Consider the following 23,713-nt stretch of genomic DNA (forward strand, 5'->3'; position numbering starts at 1 on the left):
CAACAACAACAACAACAACAAGTAATAAACCAGCAAAAGCAAGTGCACAAATAGTCAAGATAACTCACCATTACTGCTGATGATGTTAAGATCTAGTGCCGGTGGTTCCGTCACCTGAATGCTCACTTGGATTCCCTTGGCTATGACCTCCCGTCGGTGGCGCCTGACCTTGCCTTCAGGCACGGCCTTCACCACATGCACCTTTTCTGGAGGCACGCGCAGGAATGCAGCAAGGTTCCTCAGCAGATGTGAGCCATAGAACTCTTTAATGGAAATGGCAGGCAATGAGAAGGATACGAAGAGCGTTGGTGAGATGCAAATTTCCAGGGGCATGGAGCCACGTACAGATGTAAACAACAGCTGGGTCGGGGGGTCAAAGTAATTTGTCCCATGAGCAGAGTCGATCTGAGGCAGGAATTCACCTGGGGAGTGTGTTTGGGATTCAGAAGATGTGTGAATCAGTGGTTGTGGCAAATGAAGCATTAACTAGATGATCTGAAAGGCTGGCTCGTGGTCATATTGGTGATGACACCAATAATTGGAAATTCTGCTTATTTATTTGATGAAGTTAAGCACTGCTGTTTCCATCAGAATGTGTGTGTGTGTGTGTGTGTGTGTGTGTGTGTGTGTGTGTGTGTATGTGTGTGTGTGTGTGTGTGTGTGTGTGTGTGTGTGTGTGTTTGTGTGTGTGTGTGTGTGTGTGTTTTTTTAATATCCCAGGCATGGTTTTTAAGATCTCTGTAAGGTGCTTCTTCATCATTCCCATTGTTCTAATTATCACTGGCCCATTCTGTCCAACTTGGTTGCAGAGCAATCTTCTAATAAAGCCAAGACAAAATTTGACATTTTTTGCCAACGTCAAATGCATGGTTTCCTCTTCAGCTTCCAGGTTCTTTTCACTTAATTTTTTTGATCTTTGTATTTGGTTATTTTCCTGATTTCTGCATTGTTTAGTCCAAAAATCGCTGGGAATGATATCTTAATTAGCAATGCCATTTTTTTCTTTTTAAAACCTAAGTACTATATCCAGTCACATGGCTTTTATTTGTTTTCTATGTTCATGCTCGAAGGGATCATCAGGCCAGATGTGAGCATTACTTCCTTGTTCTCAATTGTTGTTTTTTTACATTACCATGAGTTTTATGGGACTGGCATATTGAAATTTTTGCAGATGTGCCAGTGTGCCACTCCACAAACTCTGTTGTGCCTCTGTGTGTACAACTGTTCTGACATGAGTTTTTTTACATCCCGAAAGGAGGTGGCTCGTGCTTTTTGTTTCTACCTTGCAGAATCTTCACTTGTCCGATTGACTCAGTCCTGCCATTTTCTTAAAGCCATTCATGTAGTTTCCCTGGTCTTGGGGCATTTATAATGATTTGTTCTCCATCCCAGTTGAGCAAGGTTGTATGTACAAGTATGCCTGGTGTTGGCTTTATGGTTAGGGTGGCGGGCTTTGGATCCTTGGGTCCTGAGTTCAAATCCCGCTCAGCTGTTGAATTAATACCAGGTGGGGTTAACTGGGCCTGTCATCCTTCAGAGGTCGGCCAAATGAGTGCCAGCATGCTGGTATACTGTGTCGGAGTGGTGACCCGTCCAGGATTGTGCTCAATAGCCAAGGAGCCTGCTAAAGCAGCACCAATGCTCTGTACAGGTTATGGTCCCGATCTCCTCTCCTCCTCTCCAGTTGAGCTGACCTCTTCTTAACCATTCCAATGAGCATTCCTTGTCTCTGCCCATTCTGTCCAACTTGTTTTTTTTTTAATATATCTCTGCTCTTTGTCATTCTCCGAGTTGTAGGTGTTGATATTTGTTGATATGTTGTTTTGTTGATGCTGTTGATATTTTGTTTTGTATTATTCTTTTGTCTTTTTGCAATATTTGTGGCTGTATTATTTGCTGTTTCGATTTCATGCGTGACATCTTCCATTTGTACCTGTCTTTGGAATATTTTTTGTGAGGCAGTTGTCATTCTGTGCACTTGATTGAGTTCCACAGGCCGCTACCGTGTGTGTGTGTGTGTGTGTGTGTGTGTGTGTGTGTGTGTGTGTGTGTGTGTGTGTGTGTGTGTGTGTGTGTGTGTGTGTGTGTGTGGTGTCGGGTCATACTTGAGGTGGTGGGTTCACTCAAGGTATACTCTGTGCCCTTGTCATTCCAGGCAGCATTTGTTGGTGCCACAAGCTGGTGGCCGACATAAACATCGAGGCGCTGTGGTGTAGGGTAGTATATTGCAACCCGCGTACCCTAGTAAAACAAGAAGTAGTCAGCAGGAACCAATGTCAAATGTATTGTTTTTCTTGTGAAAATTTTGTTATTGTAAAAAAATGTATTGTAAAATGGAAACAATAAAGTATATGTTAATTGTTATTAAGGTACTTGTTAAAATATATTGTTCAAAAATAAAAGCGAGACAAACAAGTTGTAGTTGTGAGTATATTAAAGGAATCCATTTTTGCATTTGACGTCGAGTTCTCATTGATCTCAAAATCATTGATGGTGAACATTGGTAACTTAGTAAAAGTAGCAAACACTCTGAAGTCCAGCCTGGTCACTCAAATCTCACAAAGCTACATTTGCTGACTCATTTTGAGGGAGAGCATGAACCTCAAAAGCAGGTTAAAGCAGTCTTTTTGTATGTGCAAGTATTATTTAAGAGTGCTTTTGACACAGACTGAATATCTGGTCCTGTTTGCTAAGCTCTCAGCCAATAGTATTAAAGGCCTCCTTTGCTCTTGAACGTCATATTTCCTCCATTCATAGAAGCAATGCTGCTGCGAAGAATGAAACTCTTCTACTTTACCGGTGAGGGTCAGAATCCCTCAAGGCAGTGCACCTGGGGCTACTTACGATGATGATGAAGATGATGTGACACACCAACTTAAGGAAAAGTTTGATGTGTTGTTGAATAATTACACCTTCTAATAAAGCCAAGACAAAATTGCAAATATTTAGACGAAGCCGAACAAGCTTTGATTGTTTTACAAGCCTTCCACCCCTCAGCAGGATATACAAGACATAATGTGTACTGACTGGTTCCCCCCCCCCCACCCCATCTCCATCTGCCATGTCTTGCACAGTAAAAAATCACCTGTGTGCTTCTGACATTGAGCAGCATAAGACGAAGGTGTTGAGGGCTGCTGCTTGAGAAGTATACACTGCAAGGAACTTTGTTGGCCACAATCGCATGAAACAGAGACAAACGACGTTGACAGGTGTAGCCAGAACACCAACCGTGATCCTGAGGTCCTGAAATTGTGAGAACAACAGTGTGGATGGAGTTACTGTATCATATTCCACACACCCAGTTTAAATCTGAGCTTGTGCGAAAAGTACAATGCTTACATTTTGTTTATCAAGTGCAGCAATAAGTACAATACCTACTCCACTTTCATGCTGTAGGTCAAACGAAACCGCTTTCAAGTTATATTTCCCACACAATTGTGCCTGCTTTAAAAAAAAACAAAAAAAAAACAACAAAGCTCATCAACAGAAGGAATAAATTTGACCACTTTTGCATTCCAATCTGAGCACCTTACTGTACCCCCTGATGGGGATATCCCATAATCATATCACATACAGCGGTATAAATTTGTTATTTGACTCCTGATGTGCTTGTAGTTATTGTAAAGATATACTAATGTCTCCTATAGTGTTTGTCTTGCATGCAGTAAGTGTGACCTCCTCCATGAGTGTAATATCAGTGTAGGAAAAATTCATTCCCAGATGGGATAATTCCCCCAGAACGTACTCGGTCAAGATTAATTCACTGTCAACCGTTTCTTGATTAAAACAAAGCCTGTTAATTGCTCGTCTCATTCCCCCATAATCTTAACGTAGACACCATCTTTATCAAGTGGCATAATGAGAACTTTTGATGACCTCTGTTGACTTTCATTCCAAACCTATTCACAGTTTTAAGAAATGTTTAATTGAAATGTCCAAAATTATGTGCAGAAGTGAGAAAGTGATGACAACACATTTGTGCACAACAAGCTCAGTCATGGATATTGTCTCAACTCTCTGTTAAAACGAAGGGAGTAATTTTATCCATTTTTTATTACCATTTTGACAAACTTTATTACTGACTGGCCCTGACAACATAAAAGATCCTACCATTAATCAGGTCAGCGTAGCCATTGCTGATCACGGCCACGGGAGAGAGGCGACGGGTCTCCGAGTCTGGGTCCATGCTTTCAATGACCAGCATGAGATATTTCAGACGATGACACTGCCAGGCCTGCCAGGAGTCTTGTAGCTTACAGCTGGAGTCCCGTACTATACCTGCACATCACAGCCACAGCGGATGTCTGCGCATGTTCTCATACAACACGTTGGAAAGATCCTTGTACTACTTTAACGGGGTTGTTGTACGTCACATTATTAACACTCCTAATCATTATAAAACAACATTATACACTTACTCAGTTTGTGTTTTAACCTTGTGTTTTCATGCCTATCTTTCTGTTTGTCTATCTGTGAGCAAGATATCTCAAAATGCTATAGATAGATTCGGATGAAACATGGTGGACCGGTTGGGTGTGACAAGGTCGAATTGCTTAGATTTTAGTGAAGATTCTGGTGAAGATCCGGATCTAGATAGGAGAAAATTATATTTTTTATTTTATAGTGATTATTCACAATTGATTGATTGGGCCAAAACGATATACGGCATGAGATTCAAAACGTTGTGGATGGGTTATGACAAAACTTGGTGGATGAGTTGGAAAGATGACAAGAACAGGCTGATTGGATTTTGTTTATGGCCCGGATGCAGTTCCGGCCAACTCGTGGGATGCAAAATGTAACCTCTTCAGCCTGACGGAGGTACTGTATATGCGCTCCAACGAGTGCTATCTAGTTTGTTGTTGTTCGTATTATATCCATGAAACTTGCTGTTGGGATATACAGTACCAATAAATATACAGCAGGAGACAAGAGGGGTGGGAGAGGGAAGTACAAAATCGTGGGGAACAAAGACAATAGGATATCTGTGGAAGAGAGAGGGATGGGGTGGGGTACACAGGGTGAATAAGATGGACACTACAGGGCTTTCAGGAAGGAAAACAAGGAATTTGAAGGAGGTGGGTTTGCGGTGTATTAATGGAGGTAGTAAAGATCAAGATTTTGGATGGGTGAAGATATGAAATGGTGGTGAACAGCTGTTTTGAAGACCTGGCAGGAGGAGTGGGATTGATCAGAGTGTGGGAGTATCTCCAGAGGCGGGAAAAAGAGGAATGAAAGAGTGAAGGTGAGCACTGAGCAGTGATTCTTGATTTTTGCATTTTCACCAGATGGGGGTATTGGCGGACCTTGAGCACCCTCAGAAAAATATGGGGGGGGAGGGGGGCACAGATCGCAGACAGGACAGAGGGGGGCAAGACTGGAGAGGAGACGGCAGAAGACAAAGACCACCGACCTGCCTCCAGTGAGAGAGTGAGAGACCCAAAGACTCGGCTTGATCGCGGGAGGTATCAATGATCGTAGAAGCCTTGGTTTCCACAGCGTGAAGTCAAGCTAGGTGTGAGGCAGGAGCACCACCCAGAAGGGGTCGTAGTACTCCATCAGACTGCGGATGAAAGCTTTGCAAGTGGTTTAAAGCTCAGGTGTACCAAGGAAGGACTTTGCATGATGTAGGATGCCCAGTTGGCGACTGGCTTTGTAGGCCAGCTTGAAGATGTGGCTTTCCCAGGAAAGATCATTGCAGATAGTGAGGCCCAAAAGCTTGAATGAAAGGACTTCTTCAAGATGATTGGTGAGAAAGTCGATGGGGGGAGGGGGGGTTCCAGACGATCCTTTTGGAGAGACATCGTAAGGGTGTGAGATATCAGGATTGAAAAACATCTTCCAAGTGTTTGATCAGCTTGTGATTTTATCCAGGTCTGCAGAGAGTGAAGACAAAAAAAGTTGACCTTTTTTTGCCTTATAACCTGGTATTAAATTTCATTAACTCAGACATTTTCCACCTTTATTTACAAATTGTAACTCACAACTTGCAAGTGAAAAACAAATTATACAAATTTCATAAAATTAGTGAAAAATACAAAACTAAAATATTGTTGCAGTTGTGCAAAACCGCATGCCTCGAAGTCAATGGCACCCAACATACAGTAATCCCCAGGCAGTTATTTTGTCAGTCTCTGTGCAGTTAGACCTTCCCCTCATTTCTAGTGGGTTACCGGGGCGAAGTGCGTTGCGTGGGTCTTATAGCTAGGTCGATTGACGATATCTCTCTCTTCTATTCTGATTTCTAATCCAACCCTTTCCTTTTAGCCATGGTACAAGTCAAGCAAGCAAGCACACATGCCCTGCAAAATGTGATTGAATAGCAAACACACAACGATGCCTCCCGTGGCTTGAAACCACCACCACCAAACTCCCTCCAGCAAGCACACTACACACTATACAGCACACGCTTGGCGCACCATTATTTCATTCACATCTGCACACCAATTTCCAATGGCATCCACCTTGCTTCACCCCACGCTCACCAAACTTCACGACTATGACCAACAACACCTCCCACATGTGGGAAAAATATTGCCGCACCCCTCGTAGCTCTGCATTGCTACAATTTGCCACAAAACAGAGGCGTGCTGCAAGATTCGGGCTGTACTCGAATCGCGTGATGCAGGGACGAGCAACGGACGTTAACAGCACCAACCGCATCCTGCTGGGAATGTCTCGGGTGAGCACGCAGGATTGATACAACCATTGTCCAGTTGCCAGAACATGGCAAGACAGGGACGGTGAGGAGGGGTCGCGGGAAAGGCGACCAAGAGTTTGGTACGGGGCCCGGGAGTGCATTTTTGCTCATGGAAGGAGCCTGCGGGTGGCGGGTGTGCATTGCAGTTCGGCATTCAGACTGGATTCGGAGCATGTTCGAGGCCGGGATGATGGCTCATACCCTATGTTGAGACAGGAGCTCCGGGCTGTGGTGAGCCGGATGGGAAAATGAGACTGCTTAGGCTGCGGGAGCCTGGCAGGGCATTGCTATAGGGCCGCTGTGGCCCAATAGCGGAGTGGGATTCAGGTCACCTTCGGGTCGTCACCCTACCCTTCACCCGGGGCTTATAAAAGGAGGAGCATGGAGCCGCTCACTCTCTTCTTCGCCACCTTCTTCTCTGCTCGTCTCAGCCCTGTGTCAGCTGCTCCTCTGTGCCTTTGCCCTTCGCTGGCTCTTCACTCACAGTTGCTGTGCGACTGAGATGTTCTTCTTCTGGAGGACTAGTGCAGAGCACACGTTGCCATGAGCTTCGGCAAAGTGACTAAGCTGGAGATAACGTGCCAACTCTCGAGGTGGGAATGCTCAAGCACAGCATCCCACTGAGGTGCACGCTACACTAGCAGACCTATGCACAACTAGGTTCGGGATCTTTCGCCTCACGTATCTTTTCTCCTCTGTCTCTTTCTACTCCTCTATCTCGTCCTCCTTGGATGCACAAAAGAGCATCATTACTGACTCGAAATCACATTTTCCTCTGGCACAACACCCCCCCCCCCAATATTGCACTACACCACCCCTCCCACTCCCACACCTTAGACACCAGTATTTCTCCCTCCTACCTCTCCCTCAGCATAGTGGGTTGCGTTGGTCGACTGACCACGCCAGGTATTGTGAGGCCGTTTGTCCTCATCTGCTCTTTTTCTTTCTGACTATCTAATCTTCCTCGGGTTTGTGTGTGTGAATGCGATGGCGCATGTCATAGCATAAGTTAAGATTGTATAAGTTCTAACGGGATAAGTCTGCTCTGTGTCTGCTTTTGTAAATTACTTTCCTTTTGCCGCACCCCACAAATTCCTTGCTATCCCAGCTGTACATATGAATTAACCCAATTTACCGTGCCACATACCTTTCCTTACTTGATTGTAAATAAATGCTTGTGTTGAAATGTTCACAGCTCATTTCTGTCTTTTCCTTGATTGGTCCAGCATGGTTCATATTCTAGCTTAGCCGGGACGTTATTCCCCAACGATCTGTTTTTCTAGCCAGTAAGTCTTTGGCAGTTAAGCTCAGCTGCATCTGATCCAGTTTGAACAAGGCGTTTGAACAAGGGAGTGTCCCCCGGAAATTCGATCATGTGGCCTTTAGGTAAATGGTATTCATTAGACAGAAGACCCGAAGTCAAGTGGTCAAGTTATTCACGTTCACGGTCGATTATAGCGATCTGCCGCAAGACAAAGTTATTCATGTACGACGGCCTGAGATTCCGGAAAGTCTGGTGGGAATCCAAGGTAGCTTCCCCCCTCGTGGTCTTCTCGCCCCCGACCCCGGGCCCACAACAACATCTTGGTTGGATAAGTGTCCACCCTCCTGAGTTTATACTTGGTGTAACCCCCTTTGACAGCAATTACAGTTCTGAGTCTGTTGTGATAGGTCTCTAACAACTTTGTGCACCTTGATTGCACAACATTTTCCCATTCTTTTGTACAAAACTGTTGAAGCTCAGTCATGCCACATATTTTCGATTGGATTTGGGTCAGAACTCTAATTGGGCCACTCAAGGACATTTATCTTTTTGTTCCTTAGCCACTCCAGTGTAGCTTTGGCTGTGTGCTTCAGGTCGTTGTCATGCTGAAAGGTGAACTTCAGTCCCAATTTCAGCTTACTTGCAGAGGACAGCACATTTTCCTCTTGGATTTTTCTGCATTTTGCTCCATCCATTTTCCCTTCCATCCTGACAATCCCCAGTCCCTGTTGAAGAGAAACATCCTCATAACATGATGCTGCCACCACCTTGCTTCACAGTAGGGATGGTATTCTTTGGGTGATGTGCTGTGTTGGGTTTGTGCCAAACATAACGTTTTGCATTTAAGCAAGAAGTTCCATCTTGGTTTCGTCAGACCACAAAACGTTTTGCCACATGACTTCAGAATGCCAAGAATGTTTTTTTACATACCTCAAGAGGCACTCATGGTGGGCTTTTTTGAGTAATGGCTTCCTTATTGTCATCCTACCAGACAGTCTAGACTTGAGGAGTGCTTGGAATATTGTTGTCACATGCACACAGCGACCAGTCTTTGCCATAAAGGCCTGTAGCTCTTTCAAAGTTGTCTTTGGCCTCTTGTTGGCCCCTCTGATCAGTCTCTTCCTTGCTTGTTCATCCAGTTTGGAGGGACGGCTTGATATAGGCAGGGTCTTGGTGGTACCATATGCCTTCCACTTCTTAATGATTGCCTTGACTGCTCCAAGGGATATTCAAGGCCTTTGAAATATTTTTATACCCATCCCTTGATCTGTGCCTTTCCACAACTTTATCCCAGAGGTCTTTTGAAAGCTCCTTGGTGCTCATGGTTTAGTCTTTGCTGTGAAATGCACTTCCCAGCAGAGAAAACCTAGAGGAAGAGCTGATTTTATTCTGAAATAATCAGAATCACTACAGTTTAACACAGGTGGAGGGAGGCCAATTAACTTGGTGTGTGATTTTGAAGGTGATTGGTTATACCTGAGCGAATTTGCGATTGCAATTATAAGGGGGTGTGGACACTTATCTAACCAAGATATTCTAGTTTTGTGTTTTTAATTAATTTTCTGAAGTTTGTAAAATTTTGTTTTCATTTGGAAGTTGTGGGTTATGATGTGTAATTTAAATAAAGGTGGAAAAAGTCTGATTTTAATGCAATTTCATTCCAGGCCGAAAAGGCCCTAAAATGTGAAAGTTTTGAAAGGGGGTGTGGACTTTCTATAGGAACTGTATGCAGTCGCGTCCCTGTAAGTAACATTCATTAAAATGAAATGCATTATAATGAATGGCACTGTTAGTGCTCCCAATCCTGTTTCAATAAACAGATCTCTTTGCGATATGAGGAACACTGAAATGTTGGATTTTGTTAATAAAAAATATCAAAATCCATTGAGCTATTGCGGAGAAATGAAGCAAAACTCTGTTGTAGACTTCGATAAATGTTTCATTCTTTTTTGGTGGGGGGGGGGGGTGGATGATGTAGTGGCACCAAATGGCTGTGTTTACATATCCTGAATGTTAGGGGAGGAGGGTGGCATTTATATATTCATTTATTTATTTATTTTGGCCTTTGGGATGGAGAGGTGGTGAGGGGGAATTTTGGTCTAATGAATAGTTATGGAATGCACATGTTTGTAAGAACAAGATTCCACTGTACCTACAATATATTTTATCAACTCAAAGTTCACAAAGGCATGTGAATCGCCATGGGAAGCAAAGTAAAGTTGGTGTTTCTGGTGATAACCCAGCATTGGAGCAAAGGACTCTTGGTTTATCAAAGGGCTGACATCCGAAACATCAGCTTTACGTTGCCTCCCTCGACAGATAGCAGACCTCCAAGTCGAACTGTCCACTGAAACAGACTATCCTTGACAACCTATTTTATTCCTCGTGCCATACAGTACTTGGCTAACTTTCACTGCATTGCCATCTGACCGGTTACTTTTGAACCAAAGTAAGTACAAAAATGTATATTTTTATAAAATAATATTTTGCGTGGACAGTTTATAAAATTAAAATGATCACCATTTATTAACAGTCCAATGTTTGCACAATCTTCCAGCACTGTTTCATTAATTACCTTTGTGAGGAGCAACCTTATTAATAGGTAAGCGCTCGCCCTCGGTTCCCATTAAGGAGGCAATTGGAAGACGGTAATCGCCCACCCCGTGCCGTGGGTCTCCATCCCACTCAAACTCAGCTTGTGGGATCACAGCGCCCTGGCGGCCCAGCCAGGAACCATCAATATCTTGCATCATGGTCTTCTTCTTTGCATCACAGTCCATATCGACACAATCTGATGGATTCACCTTACTGGGTGGGGGATTATGAAAAACGTCGTCAAAAATTCATTTGAATAAAAAGGAAGGTATTACCTTTTTCTAGTTCATGCATATTTGACCACAATCTAGTTATAAAGTTGTTATGCTGGATGCATGATTAATGAGGTGCAGCTCTACCACTAATCCAATGTCCCCGTGTATTAGGGAAGGAATTTGTAACTTCACCAAAGTGCCAATACACAAAAGCATACTCTTTTCAAAAAGGAGAATCAAACTCAGACGAGGCAGCAAAAGAGTTCAAAGCTATCAAGTCAGCCATACGTGCATTAAAATCTACATTGGATAGCAATAAAGGGTGAGAAATTCAGTTGATCTCAAAACACACCTCAAGCTAGGACGGTGAATGAACACCTTGTTTCGATCAGATGTGCCATGCCATCGTAGACGCTGCACGTGGATGGGATGCTGTAGGTCTTCATTGAGAGGATTAGTCATGAAGGCAATGTCTCTCTGACCACTACAGATCTCTCCAAAACCAGTCAGGATGGTGTCTATACATCGTGATACAGCGAGGGAATTTAGTTTATCAGTGATCATCACTAAGGCAGTTCACATCCCAAAGTTCCATCAACTATTACTATACAAACAGTCATCACACATACATTTGTTCAAGTTTAAGTAAACCAAGGAATGTTGGTTTACTTACAAGGGAGCAGCAGCTGCTGAAGTACAGTGATTATACATTTATATGCTTTAAGATGAAGAAAGAAAATGAACAAATAGAAGATGCTGATTAATATTATTTTATACCATAATCTCCATCATGGTGAACACACTTTCTCCAACATCTTTAAGCCCCTGAAATGGAAGCTGACCCTTCATACACTTTCAACAGTGATGATGACTTCACTACCCCCCTCAAAAACACAGCTGTAATTGTTTTGTTTCAGTTTTGAAAAAATCTATAATTATAGGAGACCAAAATGTGGCAAATTTAAAGCCCATTTTTGCCACTTTTGGAGTTGCGATTTGAGAGTTGGCAGCTGGAACACTGTCCTGTTGAAGCAGAGTGAATCATCCTTGCCTGAGCGTTCCATTCTGTTTGTCTTTCAGACAAATCCTCAGTGTTTCTAATCATAAATAATTCATCATACATATTTTACAATCATTTTAAAATCTAGAGGCAATATTTACTCTTTCTAGCCAAGAGTTTGATTCATAATTTATATGATGGAGGAGAGAGGAGTGGTTCCGATCAAACTACTGTCCTTCAACATCAGCCACCAACAGTTTGAAGGCAGGTAGCTTGTGCAAAAAGTCAAACTTTCACTGTTTCTTGCCAGAAAGTCGCGATTGATGGAACAGGGTGTGGACGGATGAAGGATAAAGAAATACCAATCTCTCCCACGATTGAGTAAGTCAAGCTTACCTTCAGAAGACACAATTTAAATCCTCTTTTTGGTTTCAAGAGAGGAATCAAGGCCCTGGAGATCTTCAAAAGATACTTGACACCCACTTTGTTGAAACATCATGAACATCGTTTCTCATAATTATTGACAGCTGGGGCTGGCAGGATGGTCTCGAAGTATGCACACTCATCTCTGATCCATCCACCCAGGGTTCAGATCTTGACCCAGCTATACAGTGTTCAGTATTGCCATCCAAGCATCTCACAGGCAAGGTGGTTCATCAATGTGTGAGCTGTCCCTTGGATGGACCTTCAGCAGTAAGTCCTGTCTGCCGGCATTATTTGGTGGACATGAAAGTTCCAACAGTGTCCTTCCTGAAGAATAGGAGAGCTATCGCCAGCACCCTGTCAAATTCCAAATTCCTGCTGTAATCTACAGGAGGCACAGCTACGGTCCCAGCAATGATGCAATCAGTTGCCACCGGTTGTGTACGAGATGAATGAATGAATCAACAGCTCTTCAGTTTGTTGTAAAAAAATATATATATTTAAATGTTAAAAACATACATTTCTCGTGCAGGAATATGATTTTGAGTGCATATATGTTTGGAATGCATTGGTTCTCTTAATTTAAAAGGTTAACCAACATTCCATCTTCAGCACCAACATGGAAACGAAATGGTTTGGAGACAATATCTTTCGAGCACGTTAAGACATTTTATATGGTTGCCAGCTCTGGCCTTGTATCAGTAGTATTCTGGCATTAGCCATCAGACAAAAAAACCACAAGAACAAGCATAATATAAGAATAGGAAAGGATACATGAAGGAGAGAGAGCAGAGAGGATTCATGGACAAAATAAACAGCAAAGGATTTGCCATAGCTCATGTGGGGAGGCCGCATGACCAGAACAAATAAATGGGCTGTCAGGATAGCCTAGAAGTATGGACACTCGCCTCTGAGGTCTCCTGCCTGGGTTTGAATCTCAGCCCGGCTATAACCTGTCATCCCGGTGTTTGACAGGCAAGGTGATTCATCAATGTGTGCGCCATATCGCGGGTGTTTGTTAAACTGGACGTGTCTGCTGGCATTGGTTGGAGGACGTTAAAGATCCCACCTTGTCCTTTGTGAAGAGTAAGCGAGCTATCGCCAGCTCACTCAACAAACTCCAATTTTTCTGCTCTAACCTGTCAGGAGGCACTGCATCAGCAGCAAAGCCATGCCCCCAGGAAGCGATGGTACCCCCAGACATGTGCTGTATACCCCCAGACATGTGAAAGAAGAACAAAAATGATGAACGAATAATGAGCAAATGAAAGATATGAATGTTTGCATGAATTTTTTGGATGAGCAAGAATGAAGGGAAAATAAAAAAATAAGACGATGGGAAAAGAAGGAAGAAAGAGAGTCGGAGATTGAAAGAGAGATGGTGATAACAAGAGAAAGTGATGTTTTTGGGATGAGCAATCAGAAAGGTATTGTGAAGAAGCAGCCAAGGTTTTTTTACTTTCAAATATCGTCATACATATTCATACAGTATATATATATATATATATATATATATATATATATATATATATATATATATATATATATATATATATATATATATATATATATATATATATATATATGAAGGAGCATACTCTGTGCAGAGCGTTGGTGATGCTTAAGCAGTCTCCTTGGCTATTGGGCACAATCCTGGACGGGTCGCCACTCCGACACAGTACATCAGCATGCTGGTACTCATTTTGCCGACCTCGGATGACAGGTCGAGTTAACCCCAACTGGTATTAATTCAACAGCTGAGCGGGATTTGAACTCAGGACCCGAGGATCCAAAGCCCGCCACCCTAACCATTAAGCCAACACTAGGCATGCATCTGTATGTATGTATGTATGTATGTATGTTTGTATGTACAGTATGTATGTATGTACAGTATGTCTGTATGTATGTAGAGTATGTATGTATGTACAGTATGTCTGTATGTATGTATGTACAGTCTGTATGTCTGCATGTATGTATGTACAGTATGTATGTGTGTATGTACAGTATGTATGTACATTATGTATGTATGTATGTATGTACAGAATGTATATAGGTACAGTATGTATGTATGTACAGTCTGTATGTGTGTATTTATGTACATATGTACAGTCTGTATGTATGCATGTATGTATACAGTATGTATGTATGTACAGTATGTATGTGTGTACAGTATGTATGTATGTATGTGCAGTATGTATGTACAGTATGTATGTATGCATGTATGTGTGTACAGTATGTCTGTATGTATGTATGCATGTATGTATACAGTATGTATGTATGTACAGTATGTATGTATGTATGTATGTACAGTATGTATGTGTGTATGTGCAGTATGTATGTACAGTATGTATGTATGCATGTATGTGTGTACAGTATGTATGTATGTACAGTCTGTGTGTATGCATGTATGTATGTACAGTCTGTATGTGTGTATGTACAGTCTGTATGTGTGTATTACAGTATGTATGTACAGTATGTATATAGGTACATTATGTATGTGCAGTCTGTATGTATGTACAGTATGTATAAATGTATGTATGTACAGTATGTATGTACAGCATGTATGTTTGTACAGTATGTATGTGTATGTATGTACATTATGTGTGTATGTATGTACAGTATGTATGTATGTATGTATATATATATATATATATATATATATATATATATATATATATATATATATATATATATATATATATATATATATAATTACCAGTGATCATCACACAGGCAGTTCACATCCAAAAGTTCTATCAACCATTACTATACAAACTGTCATCACACATACATTTGTTCAAGTTTAAATAAATCAAGGAATGTTGGTTTACTTACAAGGGAGCAGCAGCTGCTGCTCCCTCGTATGTATGTATGTATATATATATATATATATATATATATATATATATATATATATATATATATATATATACATATGTTAACCCATTACACTCCCTGTTTCATAAATTAATAATAAAAACACAGAAGTGGGAGTGGGAACACAAAGATATATGTTACATATCGGGAGAGTAATGGACACTAACATTCTACAATAAATTCATGAAGAGTAACAACAGATGGAGACAATTAATCCGAGTGACAGAACTTCGATTATGGAGTTCAGATCACACCATTAATTTGCTTCAAATCGGAAATGAGAAAAATAACCCAGAAAATGTTTGACGTGTCACAAATGTCGCAAGTCACGAGCTTCTCGTAACTCAAAATCATATTTTGCACATTGAGAAAATTTTCATCACTTATGGGGAGTCGGCCTGTACTTAAGAGGTGATCATTGTATTGCAATCACTTTGGGGGTAATCTTTCACCCATTATTCATCTGCTATCATCTCAATAGCTCACCTTGACAGTTGCTGAAGGAATGACATCCCCAGTCAAATTTTCGACCACCATATCAGTATACATTTCCTGCAGTGTATGCCTTCCTCTGTCAGACATTTTATCACTGCATGATTTTCAATTTGTTTGTCAAATTTTATATTTTGGCCGAAAAAGTATTTTAATACATCCAAAAGGAGATGGGAAAAAAAACTCAACAGATTTGAAGTTTGAAAACAAAGAATCCATTGATGAAAAAAAAAATTTGCTCTCATAATGTATTTCTTGGTTTTGCTCAAGAAGGATGAGCCAACCATCTTAATTGAGTGCTTTTGTTGAACTCTCCAAGGAGGTCTTCACTTGAAGATTCCTTACCAGATACATACATGACACCACTGATGGCATTGTAGCTCATGAGTCCAGCATGAGGCTTTGCAGGTGCTCCATTGTGTGCAGATGAGAAGGTAGGCCAGCAGATCCCACTTCTACCACCTGTGAAACACCATTGCAAATATAATGTCAGAGGCACCACTTTCTGAGCACCATTTAAAGTGAGCATCCGAATTCACCCTGAGAAGGTGAGAGTTGGACTTTCTCTTTAAAGCACACTGCAGTTCATGTGTTGAAAGCTCAACTTGTGATGTAACTTGAGTGAGCAAATTTTAACAGTGGTAATTTGCATTCTGATTTTTCAAAGTCCCTCAAATACAATCCCCCCTTTCCCAGGACAACTCTCTCCTACCTGACAATTCCCTGCCATACTTAAAAGGTATACAGTAAACCTTTAAATATCATGGGGGGTTACATTCCTGGCAAATACCACAATAGTGGGGCAACTTAGCTAAATTTTGCATAACAATTGTGCATTTTGTGAGGAAAGCACCAAATTTAGCACACTAGTAGCCTAACATATTAACATAACATAACATATTATGAACAGATTTGGATATTGGGCCATCTCAAATTCAGCCTCTGATGGCTGTGGCAGCCATTTTTCACTGCTATCAAAAATTTTGAGATGGCCCAATATCCAAATCTGTTCATAATATGATAGGCTACGAGTGTGCCAAATTTGGTGCTTTCCTCACAAAATGCACAATTGTTATGCTAAGTTGCCCCACTACAATAGTTAAAACCAAGGGTATATAGGAAAAGGGGGGTTAGGTACTTGGGCTTCGAGAAACTAGAGGAAGGTGGGAAGGAGCTAAAAATAAACATATCGCAATTTAAATAAACATGTAAAAGAAATATAAAGCATGTTAACATTAAAATAAACACGTAAATAAAATATATAGTGTATAAAATAAACAAAAACATGACTTTCACCTATTAATTTTTTTTAAAAGGACTGAGCTCAGGATGATGATTATGATACTGTTGGTCGTTTGGGGAGTGGGGAATGGAGAATGGGGATTGGGGAACGGGGAATGGGATTCAGCGATTGGAAGAGCAGCGTTGGCTTTATGACAAAGTCGTAAAGCGACAAAGTATGTCGCCTGCAGCATTGCCACATAGGAGAGGGTAAGACGACCCTTAGCCACCTTAAACCATGAAACAGATCATTCCTGCTTGAACAGAAGGTATGAGATGGCATCCTCTTCCAGAATAATCCTGTCACATCGGCGTTAAAGACCTGCACATAAATCCCTTCATCTCAATTAGTTTCACGAGCTGCGGCAGGTAATTCTCCACAGAATCATGATCTGCCGATGCTGCTTCCCTGACTAATTTGGCATTATGGGGCCGAATCTTCTTGTGAAGTTCTCAAATCAACTCTTGCTGGTGTGGAACTTGTGGATAGCCATAGTTGAATTGGCGTCTTTGGCTCTGGGTGCCTCATGGAAATGTTCCTAAATGACCAATGATTTCTCCCGTCCATTTTTTCACACATCATAATATTTTGCACAATTAATTTTTTCCATAATCTTACATTTGGACGCCATTATTAACAGTGTGCGGGAAACAACAAAAGACTTGTAATGTGAGACAATCATACATGCAGATGCAAACAATGACTCGTATCAACTCAAAAACCACGATTGGTCGAAATGAAGTCCCACGATAACTAAATCAGAACACAATAGGTTTCCTGCGATTGGTCAGAACCCATGATATTAAAGGGATTACTGCACAACAAACTAGAGAGTTCATCGAACGCGTTTCCCCAATGCAGTGTTTAAGTATATAAAGTACTTCAATTTTAATATAATAATGATTTTAAAGATCATCAAAGAAAAAATCCAGAAGTTTAGCATGATTGAAGCAATCTTGTATCCCACCCTGATACAACACCCGATTTAACATGTCCAAGTAGTGCAAAACTGTAGATTCTGGGAAGTGATAAGGCGATTTATGTTCTACAGTGTACAAGTATAGAATTCAATTCAAACAAAATAAAGATTGTAAAAGTCGTTTAAATAAATTAATTCCAGGTTTACCGCCGTTTTACCCAGTGTTGATTACACCACCATATCCAATATGTTACATTAATTATTAGTGCCTGTTGTATGTGTCCTTTATGACGTCTTTAAAAACAGTAGCTTACTGATGTCCTATCTGCGCATGTGTGATCAGGATGATTTCAGAGGCAATGTACTGTTAAACAGCAGGTTAATTTTTCGATTCATGTTCTGATTTGTGTTAAAAATACAACATACAATTTAAATTAAGTTATTCCTCGATCATAAACTGATGTTTGTGGAGAAACCGAAAAACGGACAGACACGAAACACTGTACTCTAAAATGCTTAACTCCCCTTTTTGCTTCACATGTGTAGGGTCATTACATGTTAAATGTTGGAAGGATTTTAATATTTACATAACTATTTTGTGCAATACATTTGAAATAAATAAATAAATAAATAAATAAAGGTTTTTGAGGCATCAGCTAGTATTCTAACCCTAACCCTAAACCACACTCGAGTTGCTTTGTAAATTTCCAGAGAAATATTTTTGAATTTCCAGAGTCCTAAAAAATCATTAGTTTTCAATTAAATACTTCAATTGTTTTTTTTATAATAATTGTTGTTGTTTTGTAATTGCTATTATATGTATATATGTACACTGGGAGGAATTTACGGGGTGGGAGGATGTCCCCCTCCCCCCCAGCCGACCCTCTCCACCAACCAGAATAAAACCACAAGTTTTCCACTCATTCTGCCCAGCAGTTAATGGGTACATATAAATAAAACCAACAACCACTCAAACAATTGAGAACGGCTCCGTCAGGCTGAACATTTTATGTGTTGTATCCCACTGATAGATCAGATCTGCATCCAGACTTGTATCAAAATAAAATCTGCTTGTTCTTGTCAACTACATAATTCGTCCACCAAGTTTTGTACGATTCCGTCCACAATGTTTTGAGATATCGTGCTATGTATCGTTTTTTTACCCTTTCTCTCAAGAGTAAAGAATCACTGAAAAAATATTCTCGTATCCGGATCCAGATCCAGATCTTCACCAAAATCTAATCAATTTGTCCTTGTCATACACCCAACCTGTCCATAAGATTTTACGATAACGTGCTCACAGACAGACAAACAAACAGACAGACAGGGGTGAAAACATAAGGTGGCGGAGGTAATAAATAAACAAACAAATAAACACACAAAAGACACTTCTCGAATTATATATATGTATATATATACAGTGGTGTGATAATTATCTGCAGTCCAACAGTTAAACCCATTGTCCATTGTGATTTGACACCTGCATTTTTCGATTTTTGATGACTATGGCCAGTGAGGACGCTCCCCCGTGTATTATTCACCAGGACAATGTAGTGAACGAACAAGTCAAACGTTTTACGCCTGTAAGGTGGGATAAATGGAGCGAAAGTGTCAAAAAATGGCTCCGCCGGCTGTATGTATGCAATGTCCGGCAGTGGCTGACCGGCTATATATAAAGCTGTCTGAGGCAGGGTCAATGGCGTTCATTCGATGGGTCGATGCGCTGGCGTTGCACAATGGTTAGTCCTCCCGCACCGGCACTCCGGGTACAATAGGCCCATGATCGAAGTTAGTCCTCCGGCGCCGGCACTCTCGGCTAAACGTCGTTCGTGACCATCGAAGACAGCGTTTCTCAACCGGGGACCCGTGGCCCCCCAAGGGGGCCATCGGCCTTCGACCGGGGGGCCATGAGCGGACACCGAAAAATTGCGATTCAGAATGCAGAAGCTTGTAATGTACAATTAAGGTGACGAGTCTCCGGTCATAGTGTCAAAGTAAAAAGGGTAGATGAGTTTAACCACGATTTTAAAAGAGAAGGCGGAGCCCACAGAGCATTCATAGTAAACCAATGTTTACAAAAACGTTAGAATTTTGTTTTTTTCAATTTTTTTCTCAGATGTTGAAGGTTCGAAAATGGAATGACAGCTATGTTAAGTTTGGATTCACGAATGTCAGTCGAGATGGCGTGGACTGCGCGCAATGTCTGCACTGCTCGGTCGTGATGTCAAATGCGTCACTACGTCCTTCCAAACTTTCAAACCATCGCGACAAGATGCATCCCGGAAGGAAGGAAGATAATATCGACGCTCTTTAACGATCACCTTATGACCGTGAAGCGACACTTCCCAAATTTGGATTCCGGCCAGAAGAAAAACCTGCTCTTCAATCCAGCTACGAAGTGGCATACCGAATTGCGAAGTGCAAGAAGCCGCACACTATTCCTGAGGACCTTATCAAGCCATGTACAGAGAAAATGGTGGAATTGATGATCGGACCAGAGGCAAAAAAGAAGATCCAGCAAGTTTCGCTCTCTAATAACACGATCCGACGACGGATTGACGACATGGCCGCTGATGTGTGCCGTCAAGTTTGCTCCGAAATCAAACAAAGCACGCTCCAGGCTTGCCTTCAATTAGACGAGTCTACCGACACCGCCCTGGAGAGCCAGTTGATCGCCTTCGCTCGCTACGAGAGAAAGGCAAAGATGAAGGAAGAGTTCTTGTTCTGCAATACCCTACCAACCACAACGACAGCGGCAGATATCAAAGCTATTGTGGACTCTTTTTTTTGAAGCTAATGGACTCGGTTGGCAGAATTTCAAGCACATTTGTACTGATGGTGCCCCAGCGATGGTCGGCGTCAGAGGAGGGTTCGTCACGCTTGTGAAGAACGAATAGCCCCATGTGACGTCCTCCCACTGTTCGCTACACCGATACGCTCTTGCTTCAAAGACTCTTCCGCCTCGTTTGCTGGAAGTCATGGACGTCGCGGTCAAAGTGATCAACTTCATTCGTGTGAAGGCCAAAAATCATCGGCTCTTCCAACTCCTGGCCAACGAAATGAGAGCGGAACATGTTGGACTTCTGTTCCACACCAAAGTCCGTTGGCTATCGAGGGGGAAATGCCTCTCTCGGCTGTATGAACTCCGGGTTGAGGTGGAAATCTTCCTGCGAGACAACGAAAACAACCTTCATGTCCACTTCGACAATGAAGAGTTCGTCATGATGCACGCCTACCTGGCCGATATATTCGACCGACTCAAGGAAATGAACCAGTCCTTACAAGGCCGTGATGTGACAGTCAGTGACGTTCAAGACAAGCTTGCTCTGCTAGAATGCTAGAATGGAAGTCTGGCAGGCACGAATCAAGGCCGGGTCCACTGCCTCGTTTCCTTTCTTGGACGAGCACCTGCAGACGCAGAGGATTGAGCTTCCCATCGGCATCAAAGATTGCCTCACTAGACATCTCGACAATCTCTCCTCTGAGTTCAAATCGTATTTCGACGATGCACCGTTGGATGTTCCGTGGCACAAAGACCTGTTTAACGCCAAAATTGAACCTACTGAAGACGAAGCAGAGGAGCTGGCAGAGTTGAAGGTTTCAAAAGTAATGAAGCTGGTCTTCAGCAACAAAGAAGACCACTCCACCTTCTGGTTGTCTGTTCAGGATGCGTATCCACTACTGAGCAAGAAGGCATCCGTAATGCTCATTCAATTCGCCACAACATATCTTTGCGAATCTGGATTTTCTGACCTTGCGACCATTAAAACGAAGTCTAGAAACCGTCTTGACGTTGGGAACGATATTCGCCTTGCTGTGTCCAAGACGGAGTCGGACATAAGAGGCCTCGTCAGATACGCCCAACAGCAAGTGTCTCATTGATGGTGTTGCTTAGAAAAATGTTTACTTTGATTTATCTTTTAAGACTGAGTAAATAAATTTCATAAAACGAAATCTGCATCTTTTATTGAAGGGCAGGGGACCACGAATGTTAAGCGACTCGGTAGGGGAGCCATGGGCCATCAAAGGTTGAGAAACGCTGGTCTAAGACGAGCCATTTTTTGACACTTTCTCTCCATTTATCCCATCTTACAGACGTAAAACGTTTGACTTCTTCGTTCGCTACATTGTCCTGGTGAATAATACACTGGGGAGCGTCCTCACTGGCCATGTTCATCAAAAATTACCGATAAATGGCCAATCAGCTGCCGTTGATTTCCTCCCTGCAGGAAACTGCCATCTTGGACAACTTAGCTGGTCACATGACGGTCTGACGAAATTTGCATGCGATGTCAGCCGATCTATTGGCTGTCGAGGCATCACGTGGCCTACACGTGATTTGAGTGGAGAAAATTCAAATGAGAGAGCGCGGGGAATGCATCGATTTTCAAGATGAAAATACACAATAACTGCAGCTATTTGGGTGGAGAACTTTTGGATATGTATGTATTTGGATATATACTATCATATTATCAAGATTTTGTCTACCCCTCCCGCCCCCCCAGCCCCCTCCCCCCACCAGATGAGTGGAACGAAACTTGATTTTCAGGCACTTCCTGAGCCATGGCTGATGGCCTAGTAAGGTATTTTAATTGTCAAAGTCCATGCAAATAACAGACAAGAACATCATCCTCTTTGAAACTGCAATTATCATGACCACAGATCCAGAATATTACATTTTGCGAAATATAAACTGATGCAGTGATGTGAAACGAGAAAATATAAAACTTCGCTAAGAAAACAATGTTGTGCTAAAGCAACATGCATATTATACACTTTGTCTTTGCTATTTTAATAGTAATAATCATACCTTGTGGTGGTCGAGGGCTGCGATGTATTCTGGTGATGCGGATGTTTGGGTCTGTGTTTGTTAACTGGTCTGAGCAGTTAAATCCAGGGCTGCTTCCAACAATTACAGAATCCTGGGGTTGGGAACACAGATATTACTCAATACACTCACTCCAAACCAACAAATATATATATATATATATATATATATATATATATATATATATATATATATATATATATATATATATTTATATATTGTTACGGCTGTGGAAATTCGCATTACACCATGAAGGGCCCGGAGGTGAGATATCTCTTAAGTACATGTGTAGTTAGCCCAAATCCGTTGTCTAGAGGGGTTTATGTGATTCATTCAGGCTGCGACGCTTTGAGATAGCCATTTTTCTGTTCTATATTTATTTTGAACCAACCAAATCTCAACCGCCATCACACAACAACCACCTTAACCACCACGCCAGCCATCGTCACCAACTACAACCACGCTCCAACCCTCAGACAACAACAACAACGCCAACAGCCATGACCTTTACCTTCACAACTCAATCCCGCAAACATCGCATCAGCGTCATTCCCAAACGGCACCATAACCATCAAACCACCACCGAAAACCCTCTACTACCTTCACCTTTCTCCTTCTACGGCCATTCCCGCACCACCTGTGAACACTGAGCGTCGGGCTGTCTTGGGCTCGTTCAGCGGTACGCACCGAGCCGCGAGCGCAAATAGTGGCCTTTCCGAGGGAGAATTCGGATCAAGAACGCTACACGCCCACTTCTGATCCGTCCAATTAGCAAGCGCGGAGCGGCTTGGCCCCGCCTCCAGGCGCGTCTGTGTGAAATCGATATATGCAAATTCTAGGATCAGAGGAGGTTTACGCCCACTTTTCCTCCGTCCAATTGGCGAGCGTGGCTCCGCCCCCGAGGTCATCCTGATCCGGATATTTGCATATTGTTTTCTCCTGCCGGCCTATAAAACGGCGAGCGCAAGGCGAATCGTGGCAGAGTGTGGCAGTAACAGTGTGTGTCGGCAGGGCAGAGTGAGTCGAGTCATCGGTGTGGCAGAGAGTGGAGTCGGGTGGCGAAGTCATAGGTGTGGCATCGAGTTGGGTTCTGCAATCGGCTGAGGAGAGTTGCGGGA

At 42.2% G+C, this 23,713-nt stretch overlaps 1 protein-coding gene across 3 annotated transcripts in view; it reads right to left on the reverse strand.

The window, feature by feature from the left end:
- Nucleotides 1-23,713, reverse strand: part of PKHD1L1 (PKHD1 like 1) — a 314,599-nt gene that overhangs the window by 32,525 nt on the left and 258,361 nt on the right. The window contains exons 66-74 of one of the 3 annotated variants that reach the window (XM_085852212.1): nucleotides 22,578-22,689; nucleotides 15,912-16,028; nucleotides 11,127-11,292; nucleotides 10,540-10,772; nucleotides 4,111-4,278; nucleotides 3,086-3,243; nucleotides 2,106-2,241; nucleotides 346-422; nucleotides 71-206 (exon numbers count right to left, since the gene is read on the reverse strand). In XM_085852212.1, coding sequence (XP_085708338.1) covers nucleotides 189-206; nucleotides 346-422; nucleotides 2,106-2,241; nucleotides 3,086-3,243; nucleotides 4,111-4,278; nucleotides 10,540-10,772; nucleotides 11,127-11,292; nucleotides 15,912-16,028; nucleotides 22,578-22,689 — 1,185 coding nt within the window. In that variant the 3' untranslated portion in view covers nucleotides 71-188. Of the gene's footprint in view, nucleotides 1-68; nucleotides 423-2,105; nucleotides 2,242-3,085; nucleotides 3,244-4,110; nucleotides 4,279-10,539; nucleotides 10,773-11,126; nucleotides 11,293-15,911; nucleotides 16,029-22,577; nucleotides 22,690-23,713 lie in introns of those variants that run through there. The other 2 variants (XM_085852211.1, XR_015050730.1) reach the window with 2 other exon arrangements.

Source organism: Eptatretus burgeri, chromosome 13 (assembly GCF_056783735.1).
Source record: "Eptatretus burgeri isolate ZD-2024b chromosome 13, Ebu_testis_v1, whole genome shotgun sequence".
Taxonomy (NCBI): domain Eukaryota; kingdom Metazoa; phylum Chordata; class Myxini; order Myxiniformes; family Myxinidae; genus Eptatretus; species Eptatretus burgeri.